The 22,421-nt window shown below is 36.3% G+C and overlaps 2 protein-coding genes across 4 annotated transcripts in view; one reads left to right on the forward strand and one right to left on the reverse strand.

The window, feature by feature from the left end:
- LOC118274661 (flotillin-2) overlaps positions 1–22,421 on the forward strand; it is a 287,597-nt gene that overhangs the window by 100,459 nt on the left and 164,717 nt on the right. The window lies entirely within an intron of this gene.
- LOC118274662 (glucose dehydrogenase [FAD, quinone]) overlaps positions 9,478–22,421 on the reverse strand; it is a 40,254-nt gene continuing 27,310 nt past the window's right edge. For both annotated transcript variants that reach the window (XM_035592306.2, XM_035592307.2), the window contains exons 2-3: positions 11,653–12,424; positions 9,478–11,404 (exon numbers count right to left, since the gene is read on the reverse strand). In XM_035592306.2, the coding sequence (XP_035448199.2) occupies positions 9,695–11,404; positions 11,653–11,793 (1,851 nt within the window). In that variant the 5' untranslated portion in view covers positions 11,794–12,424 and the 3' untranslated portion in view covers positions 9,478–9,694. The remainder of the gene's footprint in view (positions 11,405–11,652; positions 12,425–22,421) is intronic.

The raw sequence follows: 22,421 nt of genomic DNA on the forward strand, positions 1-22,421 counted from the left end.
GAAGGTCATGTGATTAATTTTGATATTAAAAAAAGCCTGACTAGGTGCATATTTTAATTAATTTATTCAAATATGTAAATTGTTTTGTGCAATACCTCAGTTGCAATAGCTCATTTCCATATATTTTTTGCCTAATTTCATGGGACTCTTAACTGTAAGTAGCTTACCGGAATAATTGCAGAAAATTTCTAAAGCATTATCTTTCTCTCATAATTGTAAGGTAAAGGTACCTTTACTCAAGGTCACGACTCAGTGCCGTGCGAGGAAGCAGACTCGATTTCATCCAGAAATCGAAAGTTGCGGGTAACGGCGACGCTTACCTCATCGACCCAGTCCATGGGCACAGCAACGTTTTAAAATTAACATACAAGTACAAAATATAGTGCTGTATCGATATTTGATTACGGAACTGGGTTATACGAATAGATCTGGTCATGGTATGTTTCTTAACACACCCACGACACAGGAGAAAATACTAATGAGGGGCAAGGTTTAAAACAAAGTGTTATAATCTCGATTTTAATTTTTAAAACGTTAGTCGTTAGTAAGGGATATAGGGTGGTTGAATTGTTTGTCTTTGATTTTTTAATGGTATAGGGGGTAAATGAGCAAACTGATCACCCGATGGTAAGGGATCAGCGCAGCCCATTGACACCCGCAACACCAGAGGAGTCACAAGTGCATTGGTGGCCTTTTTAACATTGTTTGTGATTCTACAATTTTTGGTTTTAAGCTCGTGTTTATTTCATATCCACATTGCCAGAGCTCCTAACGATCTGGCGTGATTAAAATAGCTATTTTAATGGTCTTAATATTTCGTGGTATTGATTGCACTATTTATGGGAAAATTTAATGCGACTGCGGAGTTTTTTCACTCTAGTCACCCTCAAGTAACTTTGAGTAGGTATTGTATGTCATCTCACCAAAAACTCCTTGTTCATTGATTACATAAGCTCCAATTTTAAGAAATTCAAATTTGGAAGAAAGGGAAGCCATTTTGATTTCATCCAGAAATCGAAAGCTGTGGATAATACGCTGGTTACGTCATCGCTCGCTCGCGGTGTGAGAAAAGCTTTCACAGACAGCGTGTTCCTAAACTGTCACGTATTGTTCGTGTTATATTACGATTTAAACGATCAATTGTGTATTTCATGTAAATATTTGACTCTTACGTAACACCCTGTATTGTTATCTCGGGTGAATGAACTTGGAGTGTTTGTTATCCTTGCGAGTTTGTTTGGGTAGATATTTGAAAGCTGGTTGATTAAAGTTTTTTCTTAGCATTTCTTCAGATTGCGTCGTAATTGAATGCAAATCTTTATAAAAAAGTCATATCTTTCAATAGATTTTAGTAGTTTAGACTGTGACAAACTAAACCGCTGTTAGCTAAACCGCTACTGTTTCGGTTGGTAGACTTTTTGACGAATAACCCCATTATGTCATTTTATCTTTCATCTATAGAATTGAATCAAAACTGTTTAGATTTAAAGGAACATTCACATCAGCAACAACACTCGTTGAGCCTCGCAAGCTATGTAAAGCACTTTTTTGTTTGAGAAAATATTTCCTTCTGATTCTGATAGCATTGTGTAAAGTCACTCACGGTGACTGCGGACGTGGTAAGTAGGAAATAGGGCCACGAAACTTTGGTTACGTCAAATGTAACACAAGACCGTGTGTAATGCGATCCTTTGAAATAGAGAGGGCGCGGAAGTTATGTCCGGAGGTCTGAAGCTTGGTTAGCAGTTGGGTAAACATGGATAGAATATTCTAACTAACAACTGTTGGGCAGAAAGCCCGTCAGTCACGATCACCTCGCCTGGTCGGATGATCCTACTTTTCCGATCTTACAAAACTTTACTCACTGTTCCCTAAAAAAGTATGTAGGGTATTTATTACTGGCTCTTTTATAAGTTCGGTAAACGCGTCTCGGTTAATACATATAATTGGTTTACAAAAAAAAGTATTTGTTCTCCGTAATATTGAAACAGTTATTTTTGTGCGTGTGTCGAAATAGGCTTCATTTCAATGCTGATTTTAAATGATTTTTATATCAAGTCATTTATTACTATTACGTGTTTTTTTTATTTGCATAAAAATGCATAGGCAAAAAAAATATTACAATTTTTTTTGCGTTTGATACTATTAATTTTAGTAAAGACTCATAACTTGACTGGTAAAAATGAATTAAATATGTATGTACCCTTTGTCTATTTTCTTAATGAATGAAATGCGTGATATCAATAAAATTACACTAATTAGTAAACAGATGGATATGGAGTATGACACTTGTCTACCTAGTTTACCAAGTTAATGCATGCAATAACAAGTGTACTTAGAGTTCAAGTAATTCAACTTATACTGGTTTTACTTGAACTTACAGTCAATTAACGGGTCACTAGTACTGGGTCGGGGCTTGAGAAAGGTATGACCATAATTATTGACCCTCAACTTTTAAGCAATTATTATTATCTGATTTGACATAATTGTTTTGATGAATAAGTACTAGTGTTTCGCGATATATGTTTAAAATATTTAGATGTTTTAATTTTAGTCTATTTCTACAAGTCATAGATTTGAATGGTGACGTGGATCTAATTTTGGGATATTTTTTTGGGATTTAAAAATCTATTAGTAAGTTTAGTTATAACCACTCCCCAATCGAAAAAGAATTAAATGTCTCTTAGTGTCATACTCAGAGACATTTAATGATTACTTAAACTATTCCTCAGTAATGAACGAGCTTTATTCCGAAAACAATCGCTAAGGACTGGGTTAAGTAACCATTAAACGACTTTGAGTACGGTGGATAGTTTCGGTATTGCTTTCCAGTTATTCCTATTCGAAACTTACATATATGTAAGTCAAAAAAACAAACCAAACTGCTACTTTAGGTGATTAGTGCGAACAAACAAGTAGTCAAACAACCAAAAATAAATGCACTTCAGCCTTATTATAAGTATAAATTGATTTATTGTGCACACTCACTACTTATAATTATTATTTACTCTAACCACTCACTACAAATACAGTTATATGTTATTAACTTATAAGTCGGATTACAGTAATCATTATTACATCATAATCATCCTGATTTAATTCTGAATTTCTAACAAATGTTGCTATATTTTGTAATACGGTAAGTGTAATGATTAAAACATTTACATCCACGGTTAAAACCGGTGTTTTTAAAGCCGTTTACACATGTACGGATAACGGGAGTGAACATAAAGGTTTTGGTAAGGTAAGAACGTTTTGGTAAGGTAAGAACGCTTGTCAGAATTCCTCCCTAGAACTGATATCTTCCTTAGTTTTCCGAGGGTCAATTCGCAGGTTAAACTTTTGGATTTGATTACTTTTCTTGCTTTAAACACAAAAATATGGAGTCTCAAATAATGCTGACTGATCAGCTACATGTACACTCGCCCTTATTACAGAGGTCACACTGTCTGTCATTCTGTTATATCGTAGAATGCTGAAAAATTGATTTATAATTTAAAGTCAATATTATATTACGTAGGTTAAGTATACTTATACTAACCTACCCTTCCAAGGAATAATAAGCATCAACACTTTAAAATATACACATTTATATAAATTAAACGACATTGTACAACAGTGACTGTCATTAAAGCAATGTGTATGTGTACCAAGCCTTACGCGGAACCCTGCGTACATAGTGCGCATGTGTGAGTGTTACATAAGTTGGCGTACGTGAGCTCAAGCGCAAGCGCATTGTTGATCACGGTGCCGGCTGCGCGGGATGTGCTGCGCAATCACGAACCTGATTAATTATGATACAGATTTAATTATTTGTACGTCTTTTCTTTTATTAGGAATTGAGATAATCTTTGTAATTTGTCTACGTGAACTGGTATCTGATAAACCTGAGCCTCTAGTCAAATGCTACTCTAGAGAGAGAGAAAGAGAGAGAGAGTTGTAGAGTAGAAGACTGAATGTATGGGGATGACACTGACTAATATAAAGGTTTACGTCAATCCCATAAAATTTGGTTCGCTATTCTATAAGTAGACAAACGCTAAATGGCAGTTGGCTAGAGGTTCAAAATCTTTTAAGGGTGATTCAATTGCAATTTATCTGCCAAGCTCAGATAATACGCACGCCCTGCTACGTAGAAGAGGTCCATAGTCTGAGTCTACTGATTCAAGCTACACCGTTTAAACGAAGTTACAGTTCATATAGGAACATATGTACATACTTACATAGGCACCGTCATAGAAATCAATGAGCGGTGCAGTCATTACAAATGTTACTCAATACCACGTAACACCAGTTTGCTACTTAGTCATTATTAGGTCACATCCAGGAATGCAGCTATTAGCGTGATTTATTGATTTCTAATTCAAGGTTTGTTTCCTATGTAGTGTATGATTTTCAGCCGACTTCATGAATAGTGATATGAAGATTTAAGTGGAAGTGCAGTCAGCCATATTGGCTACGAGTCTATGAATCATTACATGTCAACAGCGTATACCTAAATGGCCACTGCTGTCCAGATGCCTCTTATCACACAGCGAAGGTTATAGTATTAATCACCATGTGTGCTCAATGTGATTTGGCGATTTCAAACTTCTAATTAGAAATTATTAAACCCCTGATTTTCCTTCACCGTATGTCCGTGGTGTCTTAATAATCTTAGAAAGTACATATGCCTCAAGAAACGTCATATTGGTGAGCCTACGAATGGTTATAAATATTTGGCGTTGTTAAAAAGTCTAATGATTTATTATAACTACCTGCCTACTCTTCTGAATTAATCTTTATTTTCTTACCAGCGCACCAAATAACTTGCCTGACGGTACCTAGATAATAATGGCTTCATGTAAAATATTGATATTAAGCGAAATCATAGTAAAAAAGGAAAAGGTTGAGGTACCAACCTTACCCCAGACTATTTGGACAAAAGCCAGAAAAAAAAGTATTACCATTACACGTAATTGTATTCAATACTTCAGTCACCTCGTCCCTTTGTTTTTAACACCACAATTAAAAGCAGCCCTAATTAATTCACCACACTTTCATTTCTCTAAGGAAGATCCTTTCATAATATGCGAAGGCACGATCATCAACAATTCACCTTCACAGTACATATTATAAATCATGCGACTTTAGACCTTAATGACCTTTCAGCCGGAGCATACTCCACGGCCTCAGGTCAGAGAACATCTTCCGTGTTCCGACACTAGGTGCAACTGTGTAATTTTGATGACTATCTCTTTTCCGCGTTGTTGGAAGCAAGCATCAAATTAAAATGTGATCAAGTGCGTGTCGAGCTCTGTATGAAGGGTTATGTGATCGAAATGTTGTGTTAATTGTGGAATAAGGTGTTTGTTGTTAAAATGGTGTTTTGAAAGATTTCAAGTACTTACTTACAATACAATATTTTTATAATTATATCACGCTTTACTCACGAACATTAATGGAGAAGTATTACTAGAGCTTCGTGCGCAGACGCGGTGACGTGATTTTTTAGAAGTTATTAGAAGCTCGTAGTTGTGCATTAGATAGAATCAGAAACCTTATTTTAATCTTAAAACGATCAAGGGAAACCTTTGTTGTTCATTTAAAAAAATAAGTACCGAGTTACTTAAAAATATAAAACTAACTTTTTACCGAAATTAAATTTTAATTTAATTTAATTTGTATATAACATTTTTTTCTTGAGAGCTTTTGGCTTTTACTTCTTTTTTTTAAAATGGCTTGATGGATACTTTCCATTCTTTATATGTAAGTATTTAACTCCTTCTAAAGTCTATGTAAAGTATGACTCATTAGTTAACTCAAATGCAATGCTAACACGATGCAGGTTACTTAGTTATACATGAGTGATATAACTCAAGGTGTGAATTTACTCATTTGCATTGCGTTACACTGTTTTGTAAATGGTATTTGGTGAGTGCTCGATGATAGGTAATTAATATATTAGGTCTTAAGTTATCTTTTGAGCTTCCGCAGAAACAAGTAATACATAAAAATATGTTTTATGTTAAACGAGCTTAATGACCTGTATTTCACTAATCAAGCAATCAATAGATTATTATATGCGCATCAAGATAACCGTTTCCGTGCGGATGATGCCGCACAGGCACCATGTAAATCTATTGCGTATGGCGTATGGTGCCCGAGAGGATACAAAACTAAATCATACAAAACTCGGCTTAAACGACATTCGTCAAAAGAGCCCCCTAAATAAAAGTGTCTTTATTTGTCACCCTTATCATGCCCACAGAGTTCGTTTTAAGTAATTTCGCAAATTAGCTGACATCAGGGGTTGTAAACCAAGTTGCCGACACATTTTATTATTGATTATAATTCTAACAGCCCACTTTCTGGAATGTTTCTCAAAAATCAAATGCTTTTGTCATAAGGTTCATTGTTGCCTAAAAACGTACAAAGAGTGCGCTGTTCGCCGGCCCTTCGCCTACGAAGTACCGTATTTCCTTGCGTATACGGTTGATTATTGTTTAAAACTACGCCGTTCATAATTGTTTGCGCCGGCGCACAGTATAATATTTTGATAAACTAGACGGACAAAAGTCAATTTAGGACATGTCTTAAATGATCCTTCTAACGCCAAAGAATCAAGACAAGCTGCTTTGCTCTGGTATTGGTACAAAATAATTTTGTCCCGCTAGTTTTTCATACTAACTGTGCTTTTTTACTGTGCTGTGTTTTTCATACTCAAGTGGTACGTGTATAAATTCTTTACAACACTTGAATAAATAAATCCATGAAATAATGCAAAAAGGTTTACGACCCCTAATATAAATTAGTCACTTACCTTCCATTTCCATAAAAACACACAGATCGTCACTTTTAAACGCACTGAACGAATTTACTGACTGCCTACGTTAGATACACAATGTCAAATGATTATTTTAGCAAGTAGAAACACGAAAACAAGATAAAAGTGACAATTCATGGCGGATGATTCCCCAGGGGAATCATCAAACTTTCTGGCGCTTGGTGCCTCAGAGGCATCACAGAATTTTTGTTTGACGCCAGGCACTAAAGATTGCTAAAAAGACTTCCGCACGGAATCGGTTAAAGAGTGTGTACTAAATATCTGATCCATCTATCGTAAAGAAGATAAAATTGCAATTATTTTTGACCCAAACAAACAAACGGGTCAAGCTAACTAAAGCCGTTTAATAAAAAAATGTGCAGGCTTGTTTTACGTGTCATTAACCAATATAAAAAATAAATCTGAATCTGTTTGAACTCTAGGCTCACATTGTACTTTGCTGTTTACAATTTTGTACGTACGAGGTCTAAGTACAAAAAAACATCAAATCAAATTAAAAAAGCATTTGTCTACTGAATTACAGTTGTATCTCGACAAGTGATAATTAAAATTGCCATAGTTGTGCCACAGGTGTGAAACTATAAATCAATACATTTTCTTATTAAATCAGAACCGATTGAGTTGATTGAATGGTTATGCAAGTTACGGCCGATAACTTCAAGCAGACCGATAACTACCGGTGCAAGTAGTTGCCGACGTACTTAGAGTCATTTAATGGTTACTTAACTCAGTCCTTAGCAATTTTTTTCGGAACAAAATCCTTCCTTTTTCTTTTTTTTTTTTAAAAAAAAAACGTTGCCCCACACTAGGATTTTCTCCTGTGTCGTGGGTGCGTTTACAAACATACAAGTTCACATACACATGACACCCAGACTCGAAACAACAATTTGTGGATCACACAAAGAGTTGCTCCGTGCGGGAATCGAACCCGCTACACGTTGCGCGGCAGCCGATTACCCAGCCACCGCGCCAACCGTGCAGTCAGAACAGTTACTAAGGAATAGTGCGAGCAATAGGAAGCGAGGAGGAACGCGGTGGTTTTTAGTCATTAGGAATAGTTTAAGTAATCATTAAGGTCGCAGGGAGCCGCTGGATGCAGGTCGCTTTTAACCGGTCTATCTTTTCATTGTCATTGAGGGATCCTTATGTTCAGCAGTGGACGTCTTATGGCTGATATGATGACGATGAAATGTCTCTGATTGCGGCAGTAAGTTTTGTAAGTTATTAACATGACGCCATAACGACTTGTTTCATTATCAACAGGTCCTGATAGCAGGTACCTAGTAGTAACTACGTTACTATTGAAATTCCTTTAGTTTTAGATTATTTTTAATCGACTTCTCATACATAGACTTTGGGTCAAATCCAGTAAGTGATTTCTGTATTGAATAAAAGTGCAAGCTCAAGAATTACAATAACTTTTCGTTGCGTGGAATTACTGAATAAAAGAAAATTTCGAATTACTGAATAAATAATACAGGATTGTTGGAAAACAAGCCGATCTGGAAGTTATTGGGGTAGGGCATTTATAACAATGAGTTGCTAAATACGTTTACATTACCGAAAACATAACAATTTAATCTGCACTAAACAATAATGTGAATACCACTTAGTTATTAAAGTAAGAATACTTAACATAAACTTGGCAATAGTAACAGTTCATGTAAATGAGATGACACATAAAACTAGATATCTATTTCCATTTCAATATCTACTGAGATATTATGCGAATACAGGAACTTATGTAACGACTGGGAAATGAACATTACCGTGCATTACGTGGTTTAATGGATAATGATATATCTCATAATTTTATGCTACACACTGTATCTTTGTAAAATATTTTTTATGAATTCCATATTATTATTAATTTAATAAATTTTTCTTTATTTTAGTTTTAATTTCTAGTAAGTTGTACATATTGTTTATGATTATATAGTATTGTAGATGCAATAAAATAAATGAATATGAAATGAAAATTTATTAATTACCTAAAGAATTATTTTTTGCCTGTTTTTGCTCAAGTTACTTGATTTATTTTTTAGTTTTTAACTTCGGTAAAAATATTTCAATAAATATTTACATCAATTCGTAGATAGAATTTAAAAACTGTATGGAATTTGTTACAATGGTTCGACTACCGACATCTATTGGCATTAAATTGAAATATCGAAAGTTAAAGAGAAAGTATCATTCTATGATGTTCGGCTATTCCATAACAGATGGCGCTGCTATAATATTATAAAGTTACTCAAGTTACTTTACTGTAGAATTTGTGCTATTCGCCACTAGATGTCGCTGCTAAGATCTTTGTCGGAAAGAAAAAGGATTTTGTTCTTGGATATTTTACGATTGAATGGTTTTTACATTAGGCCTTAACTCTTCCTGGCTGTGATAATGGCGTGGATGGAATATCTGCAACCATATTGCGTTTGCAACAATACTAGTGTTCTCTAGCTTTCCTTAAAGAAGATCTTAGAAAGCTTGACATTTCGACACCGGTAATCTGTTTGAGAATAATATTCAATACTTTGAGAAACCCAGGGTTCGAACCCAGAGTCTCATTGGCTTCACTAATTCCGTCAATTTATTCAAATATTTCGTGAGAATGGTTTGAAACATTAAGATTTTTAGAAATAAAACTTCAGTAGTAAGTTATTTATTTTTTTATTTTATACTGTACCAACGACAGGTAATTACAAAACGCTTAAGAGAGTCCGATAGTAAAATAATTACGTACACTACACGCCTTAAATGTATATTTACAGTCCTACACGAGAATAACATTACTTCAATAAAATAATTATCAGCAAACATAATCATATTTGTTCATGACTGAGTATTTTCATTCACTATCAATTAACACTGTCATAATACCAGCCAGTCCTCTTTAATCATATCCGATGCTTTCTCAGCAATCATAATTACCGGAGCATTAGGGTTCCCACTTATGATCGTAGGCATAATACTAGCGTCAACCACTCTCAAGTTCGCTACACCATGTACACGCAACCTTGGATCCACTACAGCGTCTATATCATGCTTTGGACCCATCTTACACGTCCCAGTAGGATGGTATATGGTAAAAGTGAAGTGCTTCAAACAGCACTCCCAGTATTCGTCGCTGAACAGCTTATGGTGCTGACAACCAGGCATGGCTATGTTGTGCGGCCTCGACCCATACCTCTGGAAAGCTGTCGTGTTCGACAAAGCCATCGCTATCTTTATACCCTCTATCAACACTTTTATGTCTTCCTTGTACGCGAAGTAATTCGGCTCTATGGAGGGTGCGGTGAATGGATTACGGTTTTTCAGCTTAATCCAACCAGAACTCTTCGGTCGTAACAACAGTGGGAGTATGGTCCACGTCTCAGCGTCCTCTATAGGCTTGTACACAGTATTGTACACTCTGTCTCGTAAGTTCAATATCTTTCTGATCTGTTCTCCGCCGTCAGAGTTCACGGAACTAGGCGCGAAGTGGAACTGTATGTCAGGCCAGTTGCCCGAAGGTGGCGCGTATTTTGTGTTCACAAATGCCAGTCCCTCCACACCCTGGGTTGTCATAGGTCCTTTCTCGTATAAAATGTAGTTCATAGCAACGTTGAACGTCTGGAATCGGTCCTTTTTAAATGTTACTGGTTTATTGACTACGAAAGTCAAACCACCTAATCCAACGTGATCTTGCAAATTATGGCCCACCTTTAGATTTGCGACTAACGGAATACCATGCTCTCTTAGGTGGTCTGCAGGTCCGATTCCACTCAACATCATTATTTTAGGTGTCGCTAGAGCCCCGGCAGACATAATCACTTCTCTTTTAATTCTAACTTTATGTCTCTGTCCATTTCGGTAAAACTCGACACCGTACGCCTGTTTTTTAACGGGATTTATAAGAATCCTCGTAACTTGAGCACCGAGAGCAATGTGCAGATTGTTTCTCTGCCTGACTGGTCGGAGGAAAGCCTTGGCCGTGCTGCAGCGGCTGCCGCGCCGCATGGTCGCCTGGGTCAGCATGAAGCCTGTCTGTTTCGCTCCGTTGATGTCGCGGTTTTCGTAACCAAGTTCCATGCCACCTTTCAAGAACGTAACCGATAATGGCGTCCGCCACGGTGCCTCTTGAACCGTGAGGTAGCCGCCGGCAGCGTGATAAGGCGTGTTCACTAAGTATGGGTTGCGATTGTCTTCGGATTTAAGAAAATATGGTAACACTTGATCGTACGACCAGCCGGGGTTACCGAGCGCTTCCCAGAGGTCGTAGTCGTTCCGGTTACCCCTCACGTACACCATCGCATTAAGTACGCTGCAGCCGCCGAGTACCTTGCCTCTTGGCCAGTTGCAGCGATCACCGTTCATGGCGAGACAATAAGAGCGGTTGTTGGAGGGTGTGGTCTGGAACTGCCAGTCCATTTCGGAGAGCTGTGTGTAGCCCGCTAGCGCGGGGATGTCAGAGATCTCAGTTTCGTCTTGGCCGGCCTCCAGGAGCAGCACTGTCCAGTTGCCGATCTCGGAGAGCCGCGACGCGACCACTGCGCCGGCAGAACCGCCGCCGACTATCACGAAGTCGTAGATCGGCATCACCTGAAACATTTAACACACATTTTAGAATGATGTGAAGTTTATTTTTAATGTGATTAATCAGAATAGAGAACAATTTTACTTATACAATATTACATGGATTATGCTTTTACATCGATCATAGAGATATATAACAGTGATATACTTGATAAATTGAAGAATAAAAAATATTTTTGACAAATATGGGAATTTGCGCGCGCAAAGAACGCCATCTGAGCATACACATCTATTATTATGATAATTATACTCACAGTATTGACATCCGTAATATAAGACTCCGGGTCGAATTGTTGGTATCTGAAGTACGTGATCCCGAGTGCCAGGAGTGGTATCAGACCCAATACGGTGATGGGCGACGGTGCCAAGCTGGCCAGCGCTCCTGCCGCCTCCATGGCTGCCCTTACAACTCATCTACCGCTAAACTAATATTTACAACTTAGCCTACTAGTCTTAGCTCTCTTAAATCCAATGCTGGCTTTTCTTTCTTTGCTCGTCTTCTGAAAGAATCTTAGGCGTGTAATTTCTAATGCCTGGTTTCTTCGTGGTAGTCGTCTTGGCCTTGTCTGTTTCACCCAGGTAGCTTTTGAGTCGAGCACTCTTCAGTTCGTCTTTGTCAGTGTCGAAGAGTTGTAGCGTGTTGTACCGCTTCTCTTTGTGGAGTTTGACGGGCTTGTAGAGTTCTTTGTTGACGTCTTTGTAGTGTTCGTTCTTGTACAAGGACGTGCAGTAGTAGTCGCTTTTGGAGGACCTGTCGGAGCGGTACTCGCAGGCGCTGGAGCCGCTCCTGTAGCCGCTGCTCTCTGTCGAGGAGTTGTCGCTCTTGAAGCTGTCGGCGCTTCTCCTCGCTTTGTGTCGCTTGTAGTCCTTGTCGTAGTCGTTGGCGCGGTAGTCGACGGGCGAGCTCCGGTAGTGCAAGGGCTCGTCGTACTTGTCCTTGTACCGTCTCACTTGCGTGCCGCTAGCGTGCGCGTACGACTGTTCCTGGCCCATGATGTAACGCGCGCTCGCGCTCTCGCGTGATTTCTGTAACACAAATAAATAACTTTGAATACATAACTGTAACGTTTATATTTCCTCAAGTAATATAATGTATTGCGTTTCTTTCAGTAAAATGACCATTAATTTCTCTAATGATTGTTTTCATTGTTACAGGTAACGTTGGAGAAAATTACATTTTGTGCATGGTTGTCGGTGTATGAATTACAAGTCATCTGTTATTGGTAAAGTATCATTTATAAAACAATCACTATACATCATTTGGTTTTGATGATGTTTCTTCTATCGTATCTTTATAAACATTTTTATTTCTTTTCTCATTGCTTATAAAAACCAAAACACATCACCAATTAAGACAACGGCAGACCATGGTCATTAGCGTGTTAATGCAGTTACAAATATTATCGATTAAAGTACAGTGTGTCAGTGGAACGAGCCCTCGTTCGGATGGCACCGGCCGAATTGATGGCGAGAGAAATTCGAACAGGTTTTATAAACGACTTATGTTTTGACCAAGTGACGTGTTTCTTCAACATTACTCGTGTTTGCTTCAACTTTGATATATTTGTTTGGGTTTAGAAAGGGAATAGATGCTTTTATGGGTTGGGAATTTCGTGTTTTGTCACTTTTGGTTTCGTTGAATTAAATGTACACACTACGTACTACACTTATAGTAAAACAAATATGTGTTTAGTTTTTTAATCAAGTACGGTATTGTTGGTTTTCAAATCAATTGGAATTCTAGTTATACTTGATCCAATTTGCCAATCGAAACCCAACCCACGTACTCAGCACCAACTTAAAGTTTATGTAATCTAATTTCTAAAATAATAATTGAAAGACACACAAGGTTATTTTATAATATATGAATAAAATACATAACTGAATTGCCTACTACCTACTTTATATAACAGTAAACCATTCTTGTTGTTTTACAAGTAAATAGTTAACTTTCTTTGGTTAAAAAACTACAGTTTTGTGGTCTCTAGATACTGCGGTGTTAAGTACGATGCCATTAGCTCTTACTTTCACTTGAATTTTTAGATTTTGTTCCGTAAATATCTTTGACATAAACTGTTGGTGCATTGTTCTGTAGATTACTGCTTGATTTGACTGTAATAATGTGTTTAGATATAACGTAATATCTTAGTTTCTCAAGCAATGTGTAAATACATAGTAACAGATAATGATATACAATTTTGGTGAAGTTCACTGCATTCTTGCGATTGAAAGCTTAAAATTCTTCTCAGGCTGATTTCAATTCTAAGTAACTTTGAGTAAAGAGCATTGCAAACTGTAGGTATGGGTAGAATCTGAATCTTTATAGTAAGACTTGTTGTAGTATTAACATATCTCTCTATCATCCTACTAATACATTTTATAAATGCGAAAGTTTGTACGTTTGTTTGTTATTCTTTAACGTTAAAACAGCTGAATATGGAATGCCCTGGAATTACACATAGGCCATAAATTACTGGGAAAAGCTAAAATATTAATTTAAGATCATAACTGATAAAAAATCCTTCAATATAATTTCGCTTTTGCTCATAACTCTTCATGAAATTGCAAGTAATGTGTATGTTACTAAATGTTTGGGCCTAAAATGTTACTCGGTTACATTCCCAAGCAGTGACCCAATAGGTGCTAATTTGATTTACGTTTGTAACATCGTGGGCTGGTGGACACTGTTACTTTCATTTTGAAGTTTCAAATATTATATTAATGTCATGGCACTCTTTTGTCCTAGAGATAGGACTGTTTTGATTGTTTTTGTAAGTAGGTGTTAATAGTGTTCATTTTTGCATAAATCGTCTTGAAGCCTGATTTGATCCGGCTCTCCTTTTAAATATCTACTTTTCGGCACTTGTGTTTTTATTTGTGGTACCAGACGCATTACCAATGCGTTGTTGGTAATGAAGAGGATGCTGTTGATCGTAATCGTTATCATCACGCCTTTTATCCCCGAAGGGGTAGGCAGAGGTGCTACTATGACAAGTAATGCCACTGTGCAATGTACACCTACTTTTAACGTTATGCTATCGTTCAGAGGACAATTTAGACGTACTGCAATAATTAAAACTAGAAAACTCAATACCAATAACAAAACAGCACCAGCAATAGTCTAAAATGTTCCTATGTCTCAAATACTCTCAGACGCAGTTTCCAATGAGGTTAACCACCCATACAACAATACAATGCACATGAAAATAGCTCTAAACAACATAAAAACTCCTTTCAACTAGCTTCAGTTAACCTTGAAGATGGAACTTAACATGCTGAACAAAGCACAAAGCGAGCATGAAATGCGATCACCACTGACAAATCAGTCATGGACAGTAAACTGCTCAACAACAGCTAAGACCATATTCGTTTGTATTGTTTACCAAATATGTATGTTGTTTTAAAGAAAGGGTTTTAAAAGGTCAAGGGATTTTGAATCTTAAAGGTTGCATGTTTAATGTTGGTTTTTCCGAAAATGTCGTTTAAAACCCTATGGTAAACAGTTAAGGTTCTTTCTTCAATGCTGAAGTGCTTGCATTTTCTCGCTAAATAAGTTGGTTTAAAGATGTAAATTGTATGTTTATTTATGGTTGGCAATTGTTCGTTAAAATCCTTTAAACCAATATTTTTTATTTGAAGTAACACTTTAGTGTTTTTGAAGTAACTCGCAAAGAGGTATTGACCGATTATTATGCTCCAGTAAGGAGTTGAAGTGTCCGTTGAAATAACAACTTTATTTCAATTGCAATGAGGTTTTGATTCAAAAGAATTAATGATTAATGGTCTAATTAGTACCTAGTTGCTATTATTGCAATTGTAACTTCTACCTAGGTAGGTACTAATGAATTCGAACTGTACAGTTTGTTCATTTTAAAGTTTTCATTAGAAACTTCGAATATTAAAACTTACGATTTATTTAAGTTCTCACCACATGGCATATGTGCTGAATAAGACACATATTTTCTACCCCACGTTTTCACTGTCTCCTAAAATGACCGGAAACTCCTCTATTTATCCTTTATACGTATTAGAGGCGTGTATGTTATATATCTATACCTATGTAGTGAATATCTAGTATGTCATCTAAGAACCCGTTACTTCACAACAATGTAATTTCATTGTTCGTTTATTGTACGGCGCATTCTTAATTTTTAGAGCAAAACGAGGTAATTATTAATTCTGTAGTTGCCAGTTCACAGGAATTGAATTAAATTCAGTTACTTTAACGGTAGGCGTCCGAAAATATGAGAAACTTGTATGAAGTATTCGCCAAATACTTAATTATTATGTATTCTGTTATTTGCCTTGTTGGTCAATCAGTGGTGGTAATTAGTATTTAGGTGTCTATGGGCGACGACTATTACTTCCCTTCAGGCGATCCATGTGCTCGTTTACCGGCTTATACCATATTTTTTATTATATTTTATGTTTGAATTTCCTCTATGCCCGCATACGTATCGTCTGTTAGCGAATGTTCCGTTAACTGCGCACGCGCATACGCACAAGTTTCCGCACCGCCACCTTGATATTAATTACGTACAAGTAACTGTAGCATCTGCTTACCACGTTCTTTTAATAGATGGTTACATTGCTCGGTCGAGTTTTTGCAATTAGTACATTTTTGTTAGTTAATGGAGATTTGATTTGGGTTTTATGGACTTTTTTGGCGTAGCATTTTAGTTACCCTCAAGGTAGTAGTCTTCAGAAAGCTCTTTGGGAGTATCTTTGTCTGAGGAAGACCAACTGATACTGATACTGACTCAATATTTCCCCCTTTTTTTTGTGGAGGTAAAACTATCCAATTGCTTCTCCCGCCTTGGGCGAGGCAAGAGGGAGGCTTCTGCCAGTAGCTTCGCCCGCATTGCCGTTTGATAAAAAGTATACTATCACCTAAGCCTGCTCATACCCTATCTGTATACTAAAAGAAATCAAAATCCGTTCAGTAATTTCAACGTGATTGACGGAAAAACATTCAAACAAACGTTCATATTTATGATATCTGTGATAACAATGCAAAAAACTAAGCAAACATTGTGAAAAGATAACCGTTCTTAATAGTATTTAGAAGCTCTAACAGCTCAACAGATGGGTTACACAAACTTGTTACTAGTTTACTACCTTGAAAACATTTAGTACTACTTTAAACTATCTGACATTTTTATCGAATCCTTTAGCAATGTAATTGGGAAACGGTGCAGACTGCTAACTGGTCTGACCCAAGCAGGTATGTACCAAGTCAGTGCGTAGTGCAGTTACAAGCTCGGCAAGTATTTTGCAATCAAATGTTGCACCAGTAAGGTTACAGGTAGACAGGTAGACAGCTGCAAGCAATTTTGTCGGTCATTTAGCAGTTTTAACCCAATAACTTAGACTTTGTGGAATGTGGTTCTCTAAATTGTAGGAAATATGTTACCTACGTAAAATGAAAAAGATATAATAAATAATATGAAGTGTTTCAAATTACTACATCAGATTAACAGCCAATAAGTGGCCACTGTTGACCAAAGGCCTCTTCTGGTACAGAAGCTTCTCGCTCAATGCGGGTTGGCAATTTGTTGGCAGTTACTACATTTTGCTTATTGATAGTCACAGAAGAATTCTTCATCATCTTCATCGCGCAGCTTACTCTTGATGAAGAGTCCCTTTGTGACTCGAAACTAGTAGAGCTTTTCTCTATGAATATGAGTAAACCGTGATTTTAAGTAAATTTAGTATGTCTCACGATAGTTATTTAAAAATACTACATATTCCTCGAAGTTGTCTAGATAGTAGAGTACTTATGAGTATCTGAGATAATAAGTTGCAGGTTTAACATGCAGCAGTTATATTTTTTTATTTCAGTTGTCTATAACAGATACGAAATGCTTAATTGAAGAGTGCACATTAATGATGTGAACTGGTTGCCAAAATACAAATCGTGGCATCTAAGTAATCTAAAACATTACCCTTGAACATGGGAAGAGAAAGGAAAAGTATGAGAAGATTCAACTCTACGCGCGTTGCTTAACTTACGCAGATCTAACATTTAACGTCAAGGTGAAGAAATGTTTATCTTTAATCACAAAACTGATTTTGACATCGTATTCTATGAAGATGGAGATTTGTTTGGTGAAGGACAAGCGGTTACAGAATTTGTAGAAATGATGGTAAATAAATTGAAGTTCTACTGGTCATTACTACATAGTACATCTACAATAGTTTACCAAATTTGTTCATACAAAAGTAGCCTGTAAACAATTGGAAATAAGGTCTATAATAAAGGTGGATGAGGGAGGACACCGATGTCCTCTTGGCTTGTTCTGTACCGCCTTGACCCTCGACAAAAAACTGTTCAAGGCAAGCCCTCATCTATCGTAGCAAGCAATCTTGTGGCTCATATGGTGGTAAAGTTACAATAAAAGAAATAGCTGCCAAACTTACAGTAACCCTGTAACCCTTACAGTTACAAGAAACAAATTCTCTCAATAACCAAGTTCATTAAACTCAATATGTCTAAAAAATAAATGATATGATTGATGGATTACGTCAACATATTGATTTTGGCAACCACACGACGATCAATGATGTGGTTATTTATTTACATTAGTTAAGTGATGAAAGCTCTTCAGACGTAGTGGCCACAAAAACAAGAAATCGATACTTAATAAAATCAGAAGTGATGTCAAGACACCTTAACCTACAAAAGATGAAGAAAAAATACATCGACGTCTTAGATGGCTTTTCCACCTGAGATGTGCTACGTCACGTTGCTGTGGATGCGTTTGACTTCCAACAATCATATTCATTGGTGCACATAGCTTAGCACTGGTGGAAACGGTCACAGCTAAGCTATGTGATTGCGGCGGCGCATCTTCATATCACATCTTCCTCGCACTGCTACATAGGTTAGTATCGGTGAAAACGGTAATATACTAGTTTCACAGCTTAGCTATTACATCTTCGCAGGAGAGCTACATAGCATATCTCTGGTAGAAAAGCACCCTTAGAAGGTAAGACATCGATTTCGGTGGATGATAAAAATGTCATAGGAACGAATGAACTGGTATAAGTACCAGTAGTTCATATTTTAAATACAAAGGACATTTATCAAGTTATTTATTAATAGGGCTAAGAGAATGACCATATAAATTCTCGTCGCGAAGTCTTTGGCCACCGACGATGGTGGTGTTGATAGTTTAACAATGAACTAAGGGACATTTGCCATTGTTTCGAGTACCTACATATGTGAGATGAATTCTATAAACGAATATGAACAGTACTATAAATGTATTATTTGTGATATACTGCCTTTATATGTGTTTTTTTAATCATTAAAATCACATCACACTTGTAACTACTGACTTCTCAATACAGGAGTAACCATGGCAGAAACGTTAGTAGATGCTATGCAAACTACCGACTGTGAATTTCGTGCAAATCGTAAAAAAATGTAAAATATCGAGCTGATTTTGATTTCATTTGGAACACAACACCTATCGCACGTAACTGTGTCGATATACCGTATTTCGTATTTATTCTCCGTTTCTATAGCCCAACCTGAATAAAGAATTATATTTCTTTATTCATGGGCATCGGTGGCCTCGAATATGCAGATCTTAACGGTTTTACACGAGACTCTTATATAAGATAGATGAATAGTAGCTTCTACCTATAGTTCTTAAGTGGGACATTGGACTAAGAAGTCTCTGAAGTACCATTAGATTTTTATAATAATAGTAATGTTTATACATGTGAGCGATAACCGATCAGTATACGTTACTATCATTCTTGTGCTCAAGCTTTTTCATCTGTTGTGCTTATTTGTTCCAGAAATTATGATATCAGTATAAGGATCAAGAATCAAACACTTGACTCTTATAATTTTGGTAACATTGGTATAGATTACAGCATTACTGTTGTTGTATAATTTCTTTTACGTTTGGTTAACAGTTTCCACGTAACAGCTCCATTGTAATATTTGGTGCAGCAAACACCTCGACCACCGCACTTAGATTTATAAACGTCTTCATTAATTCACCGGCAGTATCATTGCGAACTTTATTTGGAATGTCCAATCCGCCAAGTGGGACACTGGCTTCGTTTCCAACGGCCTACGTGCACATTGGTTCGTCTCCATTATGTGTTTCATCCCCACTTCCAAACTATTCTTTATTACAAACACGTATGGTTCATAATAGTGTGAGGTTCACATACTAATGGAGGCATCCCCTAATAATTCTATAGGCACTCCTTGACGTAAGAGATTAATATGTTTGTGCCCATCCGCGTTAGAGAAAGCTGGAAGATGGTTCGGTTTGTGTTGGTCCAACAGTTAGCTGACCACCGCGTGCGTGTAGTGGCGTAACTTAGAATTATGGCCGACACTCTCAATTTCTATTGACACGTGCAATTTGGGATCTAGTGTGAGACCTGACGTAGACATTGCACAAGCAGGTGCTATAGTCTGTACCACTGAAGTCAGTGATATCATTGTGTAAACTGATATTGAATCAGATACACAGATACAAGGTCAATACAACACTCACATTTCTAAAAATATAAAGTTCATGTTCAAACTTATAGAAATCTCTTTCACTTCACACTTCGCATCTATAATAATTAATGAATAAATTATAACAGCAGTTTTAGCACTATTTTTAACCAAGCAACTAACATTCACAATTTTTTACTGTTTAGTTTTCATCCAAACACCATCAATGCAAATAGTAAATGTATACTAAGCTAAGTATTTACTTCGTAATAAGCTGTAGCGGAAACATTTATTTACACTAGTAGTTATGCAAATTGTATACTGTTCTGCTACTCATCCATTGATTGTAAAAACTATAGGAAGGCACAAGACACAGCCGAGAAAGAACAAACATAATATCAACAATGTAACTTTGCAAGCCAGATCAGGATATAGATGAAGTCTGATAAAATTAAACATGGAACTGCTTTCTAACTAATGTATCAGGGTAAGATGTAGATAACAATAATAACATAACAGCACCAGACGAAGGAAATCTCGCTAATGATTCAACACCTAACGCTGTTTATAGCTTAGATAGCATTAGTGGTGTGAAAAGTGGTCTGACTCACGTCGGAGACTTAAGTTTTTATTTTGCCAGATACGATCATATGGATTAACAACCAGATGATGACTTTGAAAGGGTTTTAAACATGCATGCTATTTTACATGCTTTTGCACTTGTAGAACTCGTATAACTTACATCAATTTTAAAGTTAGTAATAATTTTAGTAGTGTCTAAAGTTCTTCTATTTGTTTTGACAAATACCAATAAGCCATCAATACATGTGAAAGATGTGGAGACGGTTAAAAATCAATAAAAAGATTACGTAAAAAGATTTACTGTGTGTGATATAATATGAGAAACAATCGTATGTAAAAAAGGTTATGCAATCACTTAATAAAATTTAGATATTTAGTTGCGCTTGAACATGAGCCATGCATAATATACCTATTATTTTGATGGATAGTTAATATTGTTTTAGATGAACTGAATAATAAATACTTTGGGAATGATTAAACTACTACAAATTACACATACATTACATCTAATGCAGATGCATCGCTCAATAGCTTTGAAGATTTTGTTAATCGATATCATTGATGATATTCCAAAGAATGCTAAACAAATATTTACAGAATGTATTTTACTCGTTTCAATCGTTTTCGTATTGCGTAATATTCAAAATTTACACCGTTTGTTCTGTTCAATAAGTTTTATATTGACGAAGGAGTAGATGAGAGTAGAGGAGTAGATATCGAAAGAGATACTTAAATCCCCATCATCATCACTTCTCCTTACAATTGTGAGACCAGCAAAGCATTCTGCAGCATCTATATTAACACTAATAACCGTACAGCAATTATTTGCTATCTCAGCGAGTTTCATCTCTGCAAACGTGTTGATGACAATTCAGGCTAGCTCTCAATTTCTCCATGAGTTTGTCTTTTCTAAATTTTGAGTCACGTAGTAACCGGTTTAAAAAAATGCTTGGATCAAGTTCATCGTCCTGATGTGTTTTCCTTATACTCAGGTCTTATTAAGATTATGAACACTGACTTGCTTTTTTGATAAAAGCATTGATTCAGGTCACATTTCTTGTTTTATTTTGGGTCACTAGAATTTATTTGTTAATGTAGATATTAGTTTGTTTTTACGTTTTATTATCTTTTCATAGATTAAGCTGGTAAACGTCCTAGAAAACTTTTTGGCTTCTAGAATTCTTTTAAGATTATTGACGTATGGAAAAAGTATTGAGGTAGCCGACCTTAGCATCATTATCATGTACTGGTTTTAAAATAAATGTCATAATTATCTGATTATTCACAATTATCATTTAAGAACACGAAAGCCTTATGGTTAATGACATGGCATCATCATTGTTATTACAAAACTCGTAGTTTTTTGCAATGGAAGCCATTATCTCGGTGGGTCAACTTGACATCTGTGTCAGTGGGTGCGTGTTCGAACACTCCAACATCCACCGCCCACTAACTTGTGAAGTCACGTCAATATTTGTCTACGTGTAACTTCTAATTGTTTGTTAATTAAAATTCTACGACTGAACGACTGGATACTCGTTCTTCTTCATAGGAATCTCCACTTTGGAACGAGCAAACAGCTTCACTATAGGACCAACAGACATTTGTTTATTTTTTACTTTCTGAGTGTCCTTTTGGGTCGAATTGAAATAAATGACTTTACTATTTATTTGTTTAGTCTTTAATCTTTATTTAGTTTTGGTCTGGAGCCTGCTTGATGCCTATATCTATATTATTGATCATCAGATAAAAATGTAATTGATGTATCCACATCATTGACATTTATTACTCCGTGACCAAAAGTATTGTCTTTGTAAGCAATAGTGACGTCCACAAAATGATTAATATGTCTATTGTTTATTTGTTTTACATAAGACCGTTGTATTATATTGCATAATGGAGTCTTAGTGATGTAAAACTATATAACGTTATTGAAACTTTCAACTTTAAAGTTAATATTCAATTTCAAAG

This window comes from Spodoptera frugiperda, chromosome 11 (assembly GCF_023101765.2).
Source record: "Spodoptera frugiperda isolate SF20-4 chromosome 11, AGI-APGP_CSIRO_Sfru_2.0, whole genome shotgun sequence".
NCBI lineage: Eukaryota > Metazoa > Arthropoda > Insecta > Lepidoptera > Noctuidae > Spodoptera > Spodoptera frugiperda.